The sequence below is a fragment of the Camarhynchus parvulus genome, chromosome 6, assembly GCF_901933205.1.
Source record: "Camarhynchus parvulus chromosome 6, STF_HiC, whole genome shotgun sequence".
NCBI classification, from domain to species: Eukaryota; Metazoa; Chordata; class Aves; order Passeriformes; family Thraupidae; genus Camarhynchus; species Camarhynchus parvulus.
In genome coordinates, this window is record NC_044576.1 from 9,474,813 (window position 1) to 9,491,310 (window position 16,498).

A 16,498-nucleotide genomic window follows, 5' to 3' on the forward strand; every position below is an offset into this window, starting at 1 on the left:
ACTAAATTATAACATCTGCAGTTAAATCATCTTTGCTGCTGCAATCAGCCCATCTTAGTACACCTTATGAAAGCTCAGTGTTTTTACTTTGTTTCCTACACTCACTTTTTATTCCGTCTCCTTTAAGCAGCCACAGTCCTGCTATGTCAACATGCTGACAACATCTTCCTTCAGGGAGGAAATTTTGTCAGCTCACTGGCCTGCAGTGCCTTATGCAGACCTGTACTGTTTGTTTCATGCAGAGAGAAAAAAAATAGTGTAAAACTATTACTTCACAGGACTACATATCAACAATTCATACTTAAGTGCCAGAAGAGCAAACGGACATGCAATCTTAAAAGTGGTAGGTGACTTTTTAAAATAGAGTTTGACTTTGGCAGCTGAAGATAACTGCAGCCTCACCTGGTCCCAGTCTGTAGATGTGAGTGTCTGCAGCATGTCCAGGCTCCTGCCAAGGCAAGATGCTGAAGGAGATGGAGGCAGGAGGTTTGTCCCCAAAGCATGGCAGCCCATAACAAGGTGGGACAGCAATATCTGGCCCCTGTGGCAGAGGGACTGCAGAGATGTGTGAATTACCACTGCTGCCATACTTTGGGAAACCCATTTGAGCTCTTAAACAGCTGAAAATGAAGGAACTCCTGACTACCACCTACATTTAAGAGCCAGCACTAAATGGAAGATAGGTTTCTCTAGCAGCCTTTGCTTCAGAAAGTTTTTCAGCGCATCTCCCAGACAAATTAGCTTTAATTATTCTCTGGCATTTTACTCTTCAAAAATGAACTAGAGGAGAGGGATCATTGCTTACAGAAAAAAACCAAAACCCTGAAGAGAACCTCTCAAAGCTGTTGTGAGATACATATTAAATAGAAATATATTTCTTCCAAAATTCTAACCAGATTGACTACACTGACAACTAAAACTGGGTAGGAAGTGATTTGAACTTTGCAGGAAAGTCAAGCCAGCAATGAGGTCTTTATAAAGTATTTGCTGCCATATATTGCTACCATATAATCCATCTGCACCTTCTCCATTTGGAATCCAGAAAAAGGCTGCACTTTTTAAGCCAAGTCTTACAGTCTCCAGTAGAAATAATTTTGGAAAGTCTTTCTCCAGTAGAAATAATAATAATAAAAAAAGAATAACTGCTTAAGCTATAAAAATATATATCCTTTTTCCTGGTAATTAATTCTTTTGGTGTTCATGGCAATCACATTAGCTACTTTGATTTCTATTGGCATTCATGAGGAGGCCATGTATAACTCCTTTACTGGTCTTTTGGTAGTTTAACCTGAATAAATGTGTGCTTGTTATAATTAGTTTCAGTAGCACTTTATGGCCCTTTCAGAATCTTCCACTTTAATGCAGTAATGATGCCTCATATTTTTGTAGCATCTATAACATATAAAGCTCAAAATGGCTTAGGAACATTACAAGAAGAGGCCTGAACCATACTGAAGTGAAACTTGCTGAGGACACGAAGCAAAGGGGGAGAACAAAATTGTGGAATTTTGGCTTTTGGATTGTGCAAGAAATGCCTCTCTCTCTACATTACAAAACTAGCATATGTTAATACTCAGCTAGATTGTTTTGGCATTTTTTTAAATGATTACAGGGATTGTCTATGCAGTTCTTTGCAGTTAGAACTGAAACATTTACACTCAGTTTCAGAGGCAGCCCACAGAAATCCAGACTACTTAATTATCTTGTTGATGAGCCAAAGAATCCATCAGGGAAGGTGATAATGCAAGGTTCCAGCTTTTGGATTAAACTGGTTCTTGCAGGGCTGGTTTAGAGCGTGGGTGAGCCTCAGGTCAGCCTGCAAATGGCCATACAGATAGATAGACTCTGACAAAGGCAGTGAGCAATTTTGGGGAATTATCTTCCAGTCAGCTGTGGTCTTCAGGCTGCCAACATCCAAAAGCATGATCGTGAATCAAATTACTTAGCACTAAGTAGGTAAAGTTCTTGCTGCAGAGAAATTAGGATTTCATCCTGTGAATGTATCATTGTGAGTGCAGAAATAACACCCTGAGGGTTCGGTCTAGAATGATTCAGAGCCACCAACATGTACAGTTTCCAGAGAGACATAAAAATGAACATTTGGCACTGACTGGACTAAATCAGTCCACAGATGCATCCATTAAACCTTGTGAAGGTGATGAACCAGAGGCAGAAATGAGTTTCCCTTACATGGACTATCATGTATCTGATAATGCACCAGACAGCTCTGGGTGGATTAAGCTAAATCACATCAGATACAAAAGCCATCGTACCCATACTGTATACACTGAAAAAGAGGATCCAGAAAGCAGAAGTACCTTGAAGGTTAACACCTTGAAACTTTCATAGTCAATGGCACCAGAATTTTCCACTATTATTGTAACCTGAGCTTCATTCAGGACAGTTTGAGGAACCACTCGGAAGATGCCACCAGGTCCAACAAGACGGAGGTTGAATTTAGCATTGGCTCCCTGTTGATAAAAGCAGACATGACATTGATTGTTTTCAGTAATGTCACATTTCTTACAGCCTGGATTGCTCTGTTTCTTCAAACTACATGAAATGAGAACGAGCCTTACTGCTGAGAGCCCTCTGCTCTCCATCCCCTGGGCAGGAGATCACTAAGAAGCTTAGCTGTATAATCCCTCCAGCCCTAGTCACAAGACAGACACAGCTTTTCTTAAAATAGATTGACAAGCTTGGTTATTCTTTCAGTCATAATGGAAAAACCCTGCAGCAGGCCTGGCTAAGAGAGGAGTCTTGTGGCAAGCAGCCTTGGGTTTTGTGCCACATACTGGGAGCTAGACAGAGATGCCACCACGTGCATATTAGCAGGGAAGTCCTGCCTCTCCCTGCTTCCTGCCCAGGAAAGACAACTGAACTGCTCCAGTAAGGACAGCACAACCTCACAAACCCAACCTCACAGAATGGTTTGGGGTGGAATGGACATTTGACATCACCACATTTCAACCCCCTTGCCACAGGCACAGACACCTCCCACTAGACGGGTTGCTCAGAGCCCTATCCAGCCTGGCCTTGAGCACTTCCCATGTCCAGCCTGTGTCCTAATAACTCACATGCTGTGTGAGTTGTTCTTCATGCATTCTGCATGATGAAGATGCAGAATCACAAAGACAGGCAATTTCCAAACAGGTGTGGAGTAGCACATTTTGCACTGATTGGATTAAGCTAGCCCAGAGGTGCAAACACCAAATCTTTTGGAAGTTGATGCACTTGTGGGGAGAGAGGACTTCCACTTGTGCAGGACAAAATCTGACACACTTGACAGCTCCAGGTGAAGTGAGAAGGCAAATCCCCTTACACAGATAAACCTTCTAGCCAGAGAGAACATGGGGAGCAGCAGTATCTAAAAGGTTATCATTCCTTGTATGGAAGCTGGGAAGAGTGAGCCAGAGCCAGCTGGCCAGGCTAATTCTTTTAAACCAAACTGGAGCATGTAAGAGAAAAGATGAAAGGGGGATCCTCATATTTCTGCCTTACAGGGAAGATGTGAAAATGAGCTGAGCCTACCTCACCAAACTCTCTGGGTTCACCAATTTCTCAGTGTCATGTTTACACTGTGACAAACAGCCAGATTCACTGCCTGCCTGGTGCCACGCTCTGCCCGTAGCATGAATCTTGAGATGATGAATTTCTAATAATAACTTTCAAACAGGACAACTTTACTTTCAGCTGTATCCCTGGAGAGCTTGTTATGAGCAGTTCTTGAGCAGCCCTAGCTCATGACAAGAGAAAAAGGATTCAGCAATAGTTCCTTAAGAGAAACAGAATGAACTTGGATCCAAACTCAATGGTCTGTGTTGTTTGGTCACACAAACCCACTCCCCAGCTACAGAGATGATAATGGGCTCTCTTTTGCTGGGTGGCAAAGCCAAACACACAAAGCCACAGCTGCTGGGCTATGGAAAATAGTGCTGATGGAAAGAGTGGACAGTCTGACAATACAAAGTCAGACAAAGTCATACAAAGTGTGTGGCACATGGGACTGTACATTACTAGAAGGATGGCATGGGACAGGGAGAGAACTGCCTCCCTCCAACAGCTGAGTGATTTCTGCCACAGAACCCAGATCTGCTCAGAGCCAGCCATGCTGCTGCATGTCTCCAAGCAGACAGCCATGGGACACAGGAATGACTGAAGGAACAGCAGCACTGAGTCCTAAGCCATGCTGAAAAGGTCTGGGAGAGAAATTTCTGTATCATTTTCTTGCAAGTAAGCATGGCATTTCCATCAATCTGTACGCCTAAACCAGACCTTAACCACAGCTTCCTCCTCCTCTTCACTTTTATTGTCTGCTCCACCAAAATAAAGAGCCTCTAGCAGCTGTGACAGAGACAGACACATGTTTAATTTTTTCCCTACAGAATCATCTTGGATGGAAGGGAAAATATTGCATTCTCTGCCTTAGAAGAAAAGCAACCCATCCCCCCTAGAGTGATGCCTTACACTATACTAGGAAGCTTCTTGAGAAATCTATACAGTGTATTTATCAGTGTTTTCTGCTTATTTTATAGCCTAACTTGCAGCCTGAATATTTTGTCAGCCTAGATATATATTTTGTCTCTAAAGAGAAGAGATGGGTTTTGTTTCTCCCCTTCTGCAGCACCATCCCCCATGACAACAGCAGGATAGACATAGCACTGCTTTGAAAGCAGTCATTTATCTGCTCGCTGCAGAGCAGCAGGAGGGAGGGGGAAGAAGCCAGTGGGTTTGATAAAGTACAATACCATCAAACCAGCACAATACTGAGCACAGTTACAGAAGAGAGTTCTTTCCAATAGTAATACAATTGTCAGATGCATTAAGCTTTCTTCTTGTCACTAGCTAACCTGAGGCTAACTCAGATGGATGTCATTCATACAGTATTTAGCTTAGGGGTCCCTATAGCAACCACTGCCATAGCACCTACAGGTATCACAGGTCAGTTAGACAGCAGGCTGAGATGGATGGAATCTTCTTTCCTTTTCCTTGATCTGGTAAGAGTTAGTTTGGCTTGGGCATAATTTTTAAGAGTACCTAAAAATATCATTCCAGTAGGAATGATTAATCAAACATGCACTGCAGACCCTGACTGTAACATAAGGGCTAGAAGAGGATGCAGACAGTAATTGCACCTGAAGTTACTAAAGGGCTTGGAACCTCCAAGAAAATCTTCAAAAGGAGTATGTTCTCAGACAATACACTGGCAGCAAATGAACACAACCAGTAGTTAGGGAAGTTCATAAGGAATGTTCAGCTTCAGTTGACACAAGACCTGGGCTACAGGTTTAGGACCACCCTTCTCATTGCCATAACAGTACAGGACAGACTAACTGAACTCCTGGGTCCAGTCTCTCTGTGGTACTGGACCATACCACTACTTTGTCTGTCCTAGGCTTTTAGGGAATGCAGGTGAAACAGCTGAGTTTCTAAAATGCCATTTCTCCATCTGAGATCTCTTTCTAGTCTTTAGGAAAACAGGACAGGAAAAGCGAAAGTCTGCATAGTTTCTGTTTACCTGATCTGAATCATTGACTGTGATCTTCAATCCCCGTAAGATTTCACCCTCTGGGGGATGCTCATACATGGTCAGCTCAAACCTGTTCTGAGGCCCATTTTCTCCATAGAATGTTGGTGGGTGGTTGTTGAGGTCCACCACCCGTATGGTCACCATGGCAAATGTGTGCTCGGAGATGTCACCTTCCCGACTGACTTCTGATGCCTGCAGCAGACAAGAGGAAGAAAAGAATGATGAAGTAGTTTTCTCCATCTTCAGATTCATGTTCAGGTATTATTCCACATGTACAAAGCACTCTAACTTGTAGGAAGAGTCATAGGCTTATATTTCTCTAAAACCTCAGTGCATTTCACACTGAAGTTTATGATGATTAGAAGATTATGGTAATAAACCAGTCCCAGTAGAGCCCCAGTTGATTCTCCCTCTAATTTTGTCATCTTAGTAACTCACTCTGGGTGAAAACAGTTCTCTAAAAGCAATCCAATAGAGACAAGGTAATTGCTTGCCTAAAGTGTTGATAGAATAGAAAAGGAAGACAATGTTTAAATTTGCTGTGGTACCACAGGCAGTTCATTGTCTCGTTGCTGCAAGGACTGCAGCCTTTAATACTGTGAGAAAAACTGTACTTGCGGTATTTAGGTAAATATAAAAAAGTGCTTTTTTTTTCCGAGATTTAGTCTCCAATTCAAAATTCTGCTGCAGTGTTTAGATGAGCTTAATTTAAGGTGGATATAGTTTAGGCAGACAGGCAAACCTGGCTGGTATTTTTCTGAACCATGAGATCAAATCTGTCTGGGTTTCAACAACTGCAACATGTGGCCTGATTCAGTGGATTGAACCTGAGACATTTCTTCTGCCAGGACAGAAACTGGCTGATATTTTTGTCCCAACAGCTATATCTAACATGCCTTTTTGCTCAAAGGGCTCAAAACCAAAGGCACTTCCTCCAAAGACACTAGTCTGGCAACTGAAGTGCCTGTCACTGTATATGCTGGGTAATATAACACCTTTTTGGTTCCTCCAGCAGCTTTTGCAGCCTGCCTGAGCTTTGGGTCACCACACACATAATGAGGAGATCAGAAAAGCTTGCAAGGCTTTAACCCATTCTGCATCTGGGGAATGGTAGCAGAATGCAGTGAAGCAGAGCTGATAGAGGAAGAAATGGTGCCTGAATTTAACTGAGCCCATGAGAATCCATGTTCTCCCAGGTAGCTGTAGCTGTACCTGCCCTGCTTGAGCCCAGGAGCAAGTGCTCTTGGGGGTGCTACACACTGGTTCTGGCAGTGTGCAATTCCTCAAAGCTGCCTTTAAGCCAGTATTGCCCTTATCACAACAATAATGTGCAGTTCCAACGTGCTGGAGAAAACTGATACAGTCTTCACAATTTAATTCTGCATTTTAAAACACTTTTTCTTTAGAAACTGCTTAAAATAACACAGCCTGTCACATGAGTAGTGGCTCATTGAGGTGTTAGCTCATCAAGGTGTGAGCATGTTTTTGTGTGTGGCTGAAGAGTGCCTCAGGAGGGGATGCTGACATAACACTGCATGATCTGTCCCAGTCCTAATACTAATCATAGATTTGACTGTTACCTATCTCATAACCTGGAAGTTTCATGACATTAATTCCCAGTAATTCCAATAAAATCTGGAAACACAGAGAACAGGTATCTTTGGACTGTAAAGGATTCTCTAGTCTCAGAGATGAAATTAGGACAAGATGATTTCATTTGAAAGAAATAACTTGAGATATTAAATATCCCAACAATAATATCTTAACATCAGCAATTAGCGCTGCTTTATACTACCTGGCACTCTGCTCAAATATGGGAGGTAGTTTCTGAAACAGGTAAAGTCAGCTATAAATTGAACAATTTTGGACAATCATGCCTACTCATGGGATTTTAGACCAATAGTCTTAAAGTGGCCACAGTACCTACCTTAACTTTAAGTTCATACACTTCTTTCTTGAGCTGATTTGGGCTTTTTATCACAGAAATGGCTCCAGTTGTGTTGCTGATTTCAAATGAACCTTCACTTCCTGCAATGAAACCAAGATGCTCTGGTTGCATGACACTCTTTCTTTGAACAAGCATGGGCAAATCAACTGTACACTTCACTAAGCACATCTTTGTCCATATGTGCATCCATATGTACCAGTAGATCTGAAGCCACTCTTCAAAAATGAAGCATTTCTATGACTGGTGTGAGATGAAAACACAGATGAGGGCCTAAAAGGGCTTCCTCCCCTAGGAACAGCTCAGTGGAGTTCTTCCCTTATGGGCAACTGTCAGCATTTTCCTCTTCTCATCCTGCTTGGGCTCCCCTCAAGCCTCAGCATCCAGGCATGCAAATTTGGTATTAATTTTATTATGCTGCCTTCTTTATATGCTGGTTTAGACAAAAATAGACATTTGTCATTGTAATTAGTAAATGCTTAATTAAGTCTCTGAGAAACAAGAACATTTCTCTCACTAATATCAGCTAAGGTGAGAAGTCTGACAATCTGTCAGAAAGAAACACAGTCACTTCCCTCAGACAGCATCTCTGGAGAAGTGTCTTCTGGTCTTAAACATTGAGTTGTCAAATAAAAGCTTTCAGCCTGTTGCAAGGCTGCCCTGAACAAAAAGGGTTTTTTGGAGTATCTGGGGTAAACCCCAAGGTTTCTGAACTGAGGCAGAGTCTGACAGAGGCAGGACAGGGCTGCAGGCTGACTTTGCTACTGCTACACAGCTTCCATTGATCTGGAGAGAACAGCAGTTCCAGGCAGCAGCTCATTGAGGTTGCTGTATTTGTGCTGAAGCAAATGCCAGCTTGCAGAGGGGCAGCAGCGTCTCACCAGGATGTCAGGAACCATCTCACATCACAGCCAAGGGCAGGCTGGTGCCCAGCAAGGGCAGCCCTGATGCTGCCTCATGTACAGTATTAGCCACATTCTGTGCTTTGTGGCAGTCTACCATTGAAAGGAAAAGAGAGGAAATCCCTTTAAATGTAGGAGATCAAGGCTTCAGAAATAAAGGATGATGACCTGAAAGCCCAGTCATTTTTCTTTTCCTCAAACTCATTTCCAATGCTGATTTTTAAACCATCTGATAGTATCCTCTTCTGCTAATAGCTACAATAACTGCAACTTCATTAAAACACTCTAGACACAACATTGAACAGATATTGACTCACAATACCCAATTATTAAGACACATTGGCCTGCAAAATACATTCTGATTGAAAAGAAGCTTAAGTCAATAGTGGTTTCAAACCACCATACTTCATGTTATTGTCTAGTTATCCCAGGGAGACTGGTAACCTGGAGTACATGTAGCAGTATTGGTGTTCCTCCAGATGTTCAAAGATTGGAGCACTTCCTATCATTATTCCACACTCCTGGGATAAGACAGGCTTATTAAGAACAAACAATTTCCTGTTTGCTGTTAGTGTTTCTTGTCCTTTAACATCCCAGCCTGCAGTTATTGGAATAATGGCTTGTCAAAAATAATGCCAGTGTCTGAGGTGCAGGAGTAGAAACCTGTTGCAATCTTCTGTTCTCTGTTTTTCAGCTTTCTATGCACTAAAAGCATATTCCCTTCCCCTCTTTTCCATTTCACATAAACAAAGCCCTTGGTTTATGGGCACGAGAAAAACTTGCTCCCCATTAAGTTATATTTTGTTCTACTTATCTGTTTTCCCCTTCCATCTTCCTTTCCCACTCTTTCCTAAACACTTACCATTTATTTTTATCCCAGAGAACCCTTTTGGTCCTTCTCTATTTTCTTTGGCAATCCAGTATCTTCTCATTAATCTTACTTCCCTTTGACATTTTCCCTGGCTCTTCTGCCTTCACTTGTTCTCCTTATTTAATTTCTCCATTGTTTAGCATATTTTCATCCCATTTGTTCTTGCTCCTCATTTTGCACCTTTCTTTTTATCTTTTCTCATTTTCTATCCATTGTCCTCTGCAACTGTCTTTTCCTTGATGTTTCTACCTTTCTTTTACCTGTTTATTTCCTCACATTAAGAAGGAACCTCAACATGGGTCTCATCCCACACCAACACAAAAACTCAGCTGTATCTCTCTGTTCTGGCTGCTTAGATCACAACACAATGAAGCACTTACTCCATAGCTCTTCAACTACACCTCAGATATCTCTTAGGAAGTTTTGGGATCTTCCACATCTGTGAGTTGGGGTGCCCAGTTGCTACAGAAGCCTTGTTTTGGAAGGGGGAGTGTATAAAATTCAAAATCCCCAAAGCTGTAGCCTGGAGATTAGTTGCTCTAAGCTGTTGTCTTCACCACCTAATGAATCACCAATTCACTAAGTTTCACATTCATGCTATTAAAAGATGTGTGACAGACACTCTCAGAATAGCTCATGGAAAGCGTTAATCTTCTGATAACATCTGTTTTCTTCCACTACAGTGTACAGCCAATGTCTCTTCATGGTGAATATAATTTCTTCCAAGAAATCGGAGGTTTGACTGTTTAGCTACTTTCATCACTGTATTAATGAAAATATCCCTCCAAATGCCATGTCTGGGTCTCCCAATGAATTACCTCACCTCCCAGATTAAGTGATAGAGATGCTCAGAAGAGTGAATGCATCTCCCTTGACACTTTCTGAAATGACAAGCAGCCTACTGATGCCTAACAAATCAGCAACATTAACAGCTCCAAGCACAGTTCTGTGAAGAAGATACTAAAACTCACTGAATTGAATCTTGGCTATTCTCTGCTAGACAGGGCCCTGAAGTTGTTTGAGGTACCTGACATTATTTCCTGAGATTTTGTCTCAGGTTTATTAAACTCTAGCATATTCTGTTCTAATTTAATGCCAGATGGAGTTTTGAGTGCCCTTCAAATTTCATCTAAGACAAGCCTACTCACCATTCACGATGCAGTAATGAATACTGTTAGGCTTTCCTCTGTCTCCATCAAGAGCAACAACAGTGAGGACCTCAGAGCCCTGGGGAGAAATGGGAAATCAGAGTCTCTGTGCTGAGATCAGAGCAGTGAAATTGGAACTGCACATTAATAAACTGAACTCCTCTAAGTCTGTCTGCAGTGAAGTGCTGGGGGCAGAGTGGGCACTTGTGCTTGTGCCATGTGGGGAGCACAAAAAGGGCCAGTGCCCACTGCTCTGAGTATGAAATGGCTGCAGACCCTGCATGGCCATGGGTGCCCCAGCACTGGGGGCTGGCTGGTCACAGGAATGGTTGGAAGCTGTGGCCAAGGACACCTGCCTGGGGCCACAGATGTGGAGAGAGGATTTGGAGCAGCCAATCTGGAACCTAAATTTTAGTTTAGGGCACTACCAAGATTCCCTCTGGCTGCTTCTGTGTCCCATGGCCACACAATGTGCCGAGACACAGGCAGCTGCCAAGAAGTCATTGGGTCACTCTGGTCTTTCCTAATTAAGTTCAGACAGGCAGTAGAAGAAAACAGAGATCACAGAGCAACTTGCCCCACAGAACATCTAGGGCATAAAATTGTGATGAAAATGATGGTGATTTAACTGCCCTTAAACCTTCACTGTGTGTCTTTCTGCACAAGTAACGTGGCTGTGGGCCATACACACAGAATTTGTGTACTGAGGACCATTTGCTCATGGGACTGCTCCTATCAGCTCAGAGGGATGATGAGTGTCACATTAAAATGCTCACCCAAGTGGCAATGAGCTGTACAATTCAGGCCTCTGCACTAAAATGTTCCTGTTTGAAGCTGCAGAACCAGGGAACATTGAAGTAACTTTCAGTGAATCACAAATGGCAACAAGGAACATTTTCATGACAACCCTTGAGTGAATTTTTCAAACAAGAGCAAGGCTCTGTTAAAGCAACTGGAAATACAGAACTGTGTTTATTATCGTTTATGCTGGAAGCAGCAATAAAATCTGCCTACTGGGCAAAATGCAGTGCAGTCCCTTTGAAGGTGACAGAGTACTTGTAAATCCTGACAACTCCACCAAGGAGAAAAGAAGCAAGTTTACAAAATTAACACCAAATGCCCAAACACCACTAAAATCAGCTATTGCCTCTTTCTCTGTGGAGCTCATTCTAATGACAAAACCCACACAGGGAAGGACTTCCATCATTATATCATAATGGTGTAAGTTATGAGCTCAAGCTGGATGTAATTAACATTTACTGATTCTCATTTCCATAGTAAACACTAACTCCTGTGTGCACCTGATAGTTATTTCAAGATCTATATGTAACTATGCAGAATAAATCAATATACATAATATCATTCGTTTTAAACACCTGCAAAGTACATGGGCATTACTTTTCTGCCCTGCTGAAATGTAACAGCCTCTGCAGTGAACTGCAGTATATAGTCATGCACGGGCTGCAGTGCACATTTCTGGACAGAAAGCTAAGACACAATCTTTCCTGAAACTCAAGGGAAGGTCAGATGAACAGAGTGCTACCACACTGCTAAACTGATCAATAGCCTAATGTTGGGTAATTTCATGGGTAGATACCATTTCTTGTCGTATATATGAAGAAAATTTTAATTAAATCTTATGGATCGGGGTGAAAGCTGATCCATACACAATCATGTCACTGCTTAGATATAGAGAAAATTCATTAGTTTGCAGCTTCAAGAATATGTGGCTGAAAATGACTGCTTGACTGATAATCTGGTTGAGTTTAGACCTAGGAGGCCTTCCTGGCCCATCCTGCCTAACCAGCCATCACCGAGCAGAAAGCATCCTGCATTTTGGGGATGTCAAGGTTGCTTATCCCCAGGTGACATCCACAGGACAACACAGAGAGTCTGGAGTATTTGGGCATAAATTCTGCCTGCACCTTGTACAACCAACTGTTGGTAGCAGACTGAACTGAGCTAGGAAATAAAAGCAGAGTGAGACCATGGAGCAAACAGACACATGAAGGCTTTTAAGTATGATGTGTTCAGGTGAGGTGACTGGCAGCCTGCTTAAGCCTTCAGCCAAGTGCCTCTGGAGGTCTGAGCTACACAAGAGCTCTTAGTCATTGTCTGGGTTTAGACCAACGTAAATGGGCAGAATCTTTTTTGACTTCAGTGGAAAAAACCAGGAAACCTTGCATGGCAAATTGGCAGTAGACATAAGGAAGAACAAGTGTGAGATTTGGGCAGCTCAGTTCACCTAGGAGTCAAATCAGAGTTTAGGTCCTTTTTCCAGTAAAGCCTATGCCAGAAACCTTAAGGCCATCTTGAGTAAGATGGGAAAGGCTGTACTTGTTCTCCCATGTATGAAAACCAGAACTTACTGCAAGCGTGTCCTCATAGACATATCCATAGTAGGGAGTCCCAATGAACATTGGGGGGGTGTCCTGAACATCCTCCACGTTGATAGTAACTGTTGTTGTGGCTGAAAAGACTTTGTTGTCTCCCCTGAGCTTCCCACCACCATCCTAGAAAAGAAGTCATTGTCAGATGCCTCTGCTGAAGCATGCCTGCAAATCAGCTGAGGCATTGCATGGACCTCATGAGCCTTCAGAAGCACAGCTCCAGGAATCTTTTCCCTCTCTGAACATATAGATTTAATCTGTGCTGCCCTATTCCCTTCTCTTTTCCATTTGTCCTGCTCTCCCTCTGATTAGGAAGACAGCTTGCAGTGCCTCATAAGTAATTTCTTATATTAAAAGTGATTGAGGCAATATATGCGGTCATAAATGATCTTTAGAGAAGGGACAGGGAATTCAAGGGCTTTTTCAGGAAAAAAGAATACTAGAAACTGATGCAAAAGTTAGTGACCAAGGTCTACAACTTTTCATCCCACCTACAGTCTTGTCATGAACACAAGACAGATGCGCAGTAGTGCATCTCTGGAGGGAAATAAACAGTGTACATGCTCAAAGACTCCCAGGAACTCCAATGTGATGAAGTGCAAGCACAGAGGAGTTGTGCTGCCAAAACCTGCAAGACAGCCACACTGTGTAAGCAGTCTCTGGGGACTTGGTACAACCAGCTCTGCACCACTGATACAGCACAGCCAATTAGGAAGACAACTTGCTATTTCAGAGGCTTTTAACACCCTCAGTCTCAGAGCACCAGCTGTAGGTCAGTAGTCATGCTGGTGTGAATTGTTCAACATGTCTGCAGTACCAACTCTAAAAATTCCAATTTTTTTTAAAAGATACACTGATTTTTTTTTTCTTCCTTACGGCCCCAAAGGTAGAATTTAAGCCAAATTTTGTTATTCTTCCGCAAATGAACCTTGGTTAAAAATACATGAAAAGGTCCATACATTTAAAAAAAGACAACTAGCAACTCCAAGTCCCCAGAAGTTACAGCAAAACTGCCCTCTTTCCACCCATGTGTGTCTGTCTGTGTGACAGGTCCCTGCAGGATTGTGAGAGACTTCAGAATCTATAAACTTTTAATGCCTGTTAGCATGTGCAGTCACAGGCACAGTACTGCTGGGAAAGACAGTGCAAAGAAGGGATGTGCAGCAATATTTGCAGGATTTAAATAAGCTCCTGCCACAAGGTAGCAGGGAAGTGAAAAAAAGAAACATTGACAGATATTTCCAGAAAAGAAATCCATCACTTGTGCTGTGCTGGGTCTAGCTGTGGGTAGTGGCTGTGGCCGGTCTGCCTGCCAGGGGTCTGTCCTTGTGGTGGTAGGGCTGTGCCCTGGGCAGCATGAGGAGCCCTGACCTCACAGGCTGATGCTTCTTGAAGCCAGGGCTGAATACACCAACCCTTCAGTTCTAGGTGAGACCCATGGCACAGGGGACATGAATGAAATGTGGGAAACCCACTCCTAAATCCTGCAGATGTTGTTCAGCAGCAGACACCTGCTACCTTTCCTCCCTCACCTTTCCACATTACCCCCGACACCTCCAGATGTTACAGCAGGAGTAACTCTGCTGCCTTCATGTTTCAGCAGCACTTGCATTCAAACTAGTTGGTCCCACTCAAACACAACACACACCTCTTCTAGTCACACATAAAAGCCTTTTACCTTGGCTACAACCACAACAAAATGTGTTCTTGATTTCTCGTAGTCCAGGGTGACCCCAGGTTTGATGCGCAGGACGCCGCTGTGACGGTCTATCGTGAACTTGTTAGCATGGATGTTCTAGAAGGAAAGAAAAGGAGAAACAGCCAGAGATTACACACGTGGAGATAGGATTGCCACAGGGATTCATCTTTTATTTCGTCTGCTAAGGCTGAAGACTAGAATAATGATACAGTTTGGGTGAATAATGCATTTGATGAATTTCACCTCTGTGTTTATGAACAATTCATGAACCGACCACAAGTCTCTCATTATTCAGGATAAATCAGTTCCTTGTAATGTAGACTTTTTAAATCTTTTAGTATTCCATTGTGAAAACTTAGACTTTTGGTTAACTCAGTTAATTGCATGGAAAGGGGTAGGGAGACTTAACAGAAAAAAGATGAAGGGAAAAGGAACAAAAAACGAAATGGTGTCACCCCTTAGTGTTTCAAAGTTCTACTGGTTTCTAAAAAAAAACCAGGACGTTTGCATGTATAGATTATTGTCAAACACAGTGGTGGTCTGGTGATTTTCGTGATGTACAAACAAAATCTAAAGGACACCTGATTTTAAAAGAGGCCTAAAAAAGGCCTCCCTCCATTCTTCTGAATAGGATATAGCTGTACAAGCACCTCTGTTCCTGTATCCAGACACAATGGCCACTGTCAGATAATCTTGGCCATTTCAGCAGCCATCACCACCTGCCTTTATCATACCTATGGAGAGGTTTTTTCTGTGCAACTTGACAATTCTCAGAGACTGTGCCCAAAGACATGGCAAGATTTTTTCAACAAATACACATATTTATTATTCTTTTTGCCACACAAATATATTATAAACTAGATGTAGAATTTTGAAACTGCTGTTCCTTAGTTCATAGACTATCAGCTCTCTGGAAAAAGCCCTGTGCAAAACTGAATCCTGCACATGGATCATAATTTGTGAAATCAAAGCTAAATTTCAACAAGGCACTCAAGGTGTTCTTTCATAGTATACCCAAGCTCTTAACAGGATTAGCTTTAGTGCTATGTAAATATCTTCTAACTCGTCTCCATATTCTTATCCAAAACTAAATATTGCAACAAATTTGCTTTGCTTTTGTTTACTTTTTTTCATGTTTCCACTTGAATAAAGGGAACTGCAGATAACCTGGATGAAAGTGCCTGTAGGAAGAAGGAATTTGAAGGACATAATGCAAACAATTGCCCTTGTGGCATACGGAAGATCTGTAATACAGAAGTTCAGCTTTAAATCTGGAGCCCTTTCAGTTCTTCACCAGTGGGCAGCAACTGAAAGGGTGGTTTCAGGCAGTCACTGCTTTGTCAGGGAGAAGATTTAGTACCTCTCATTTCACACTGTGATCTTGGTATCAATTATGCACCAGCCTGCTACACTAAAGGGCACATTTATGTTTCCAGCGTGTTTTCCTCTCTAAAGAAAGCTATTTCATGCTTTAGAAATCCCATAAGCATACAAGATTACCAGCTAATCTTGCTCTCCCTCTCACTCCAAAAGGGAGTGACAGGGAGAGTAAGGGCCAGTAAGAGCCCTGCCATGAGGGGTCCTGCTGGCAAGCACAGGAGTGTCAGTGGCAACTCCAGCTCCCCTTGCTGCCTGCTGGATCACCCTTGGCTGCTTGCAATCAAACAACATCCCTTCTGCCAATGCTTATTTTCTTGTGAATGGTACAAAATTAATCCTATAGCAGTGCACTCAATTCCCAAAATCTTTTTAAAATCTGCTTTCTGAAATCTTAGTAAATGAGAGACGATTTGTGAAGGTACAGACAATACTTTACCTGCAAGAAGTAGGTAATGCTTCCTCCAGAACCCGTGTCTTTGTCTATTGCCTCAATCTTAAAGATGCTGCTGCTGGAGGGAGTGTTCTGTGACCAGAAAGAGTTAGCAGAGTCACACAGAAACAGAAAACCAGGTGAGGTGAAAAAAAAGAAAAATGAGCATGCAGGGAGGCAGAAAGTGATGGTAGAAAGAATGT

The 16,498-nt window shown here is 42.5% G+C and overlaps 1 protein-coding gene across 1 annotated transcript in view; it reads right to left on the reverse strand.

Annotated features, from left to right (window-relative positions):
- CDHR1 (cadherin related family member 1) overlaps nucleotides 1-16,498 on the reverse strand; it is a 42,709-nt gene that overhangs the window by 14,972 nt on the left and 11,239 nt on the right. The window contains exons 6-12 of the mRNA XM_030951530.1: nucleotides 16,302-16,388; nucleotides 14,465-14,581; nucleotides 12,766-12,909; nucleotides 10,397-10,475; nucleotides 7,458-7,558; nucleotides 5,519-5,722; nucleotides 2,319-2,471 (exon numbers count right to left, since the gene is read on the reverse strand). Of these exons, the coding sequence (XP_030807390.1) occupies nucleotides 2,319-2,471; nucleotides 5,519-5,722; nucleotides 7,458-7,558; nucleotides 10,397-10,475; nucleotides 12,766-12,909; nucleotides 14,465-14,581; nucleotides 16,302-16,388 (885 nt within the window). The remainder of the gene's footprint in view (nucleotides 1-2,318; nucleotides 2,472-5,518; nucleotides 5,723-7,457; nucleotides 7,559-10,396; nucleotides 10,476-12,765; nucleotides 12,910-14,464; nucleotides 14,582-16,301; nucleotides 16,389-16,498) is intronic.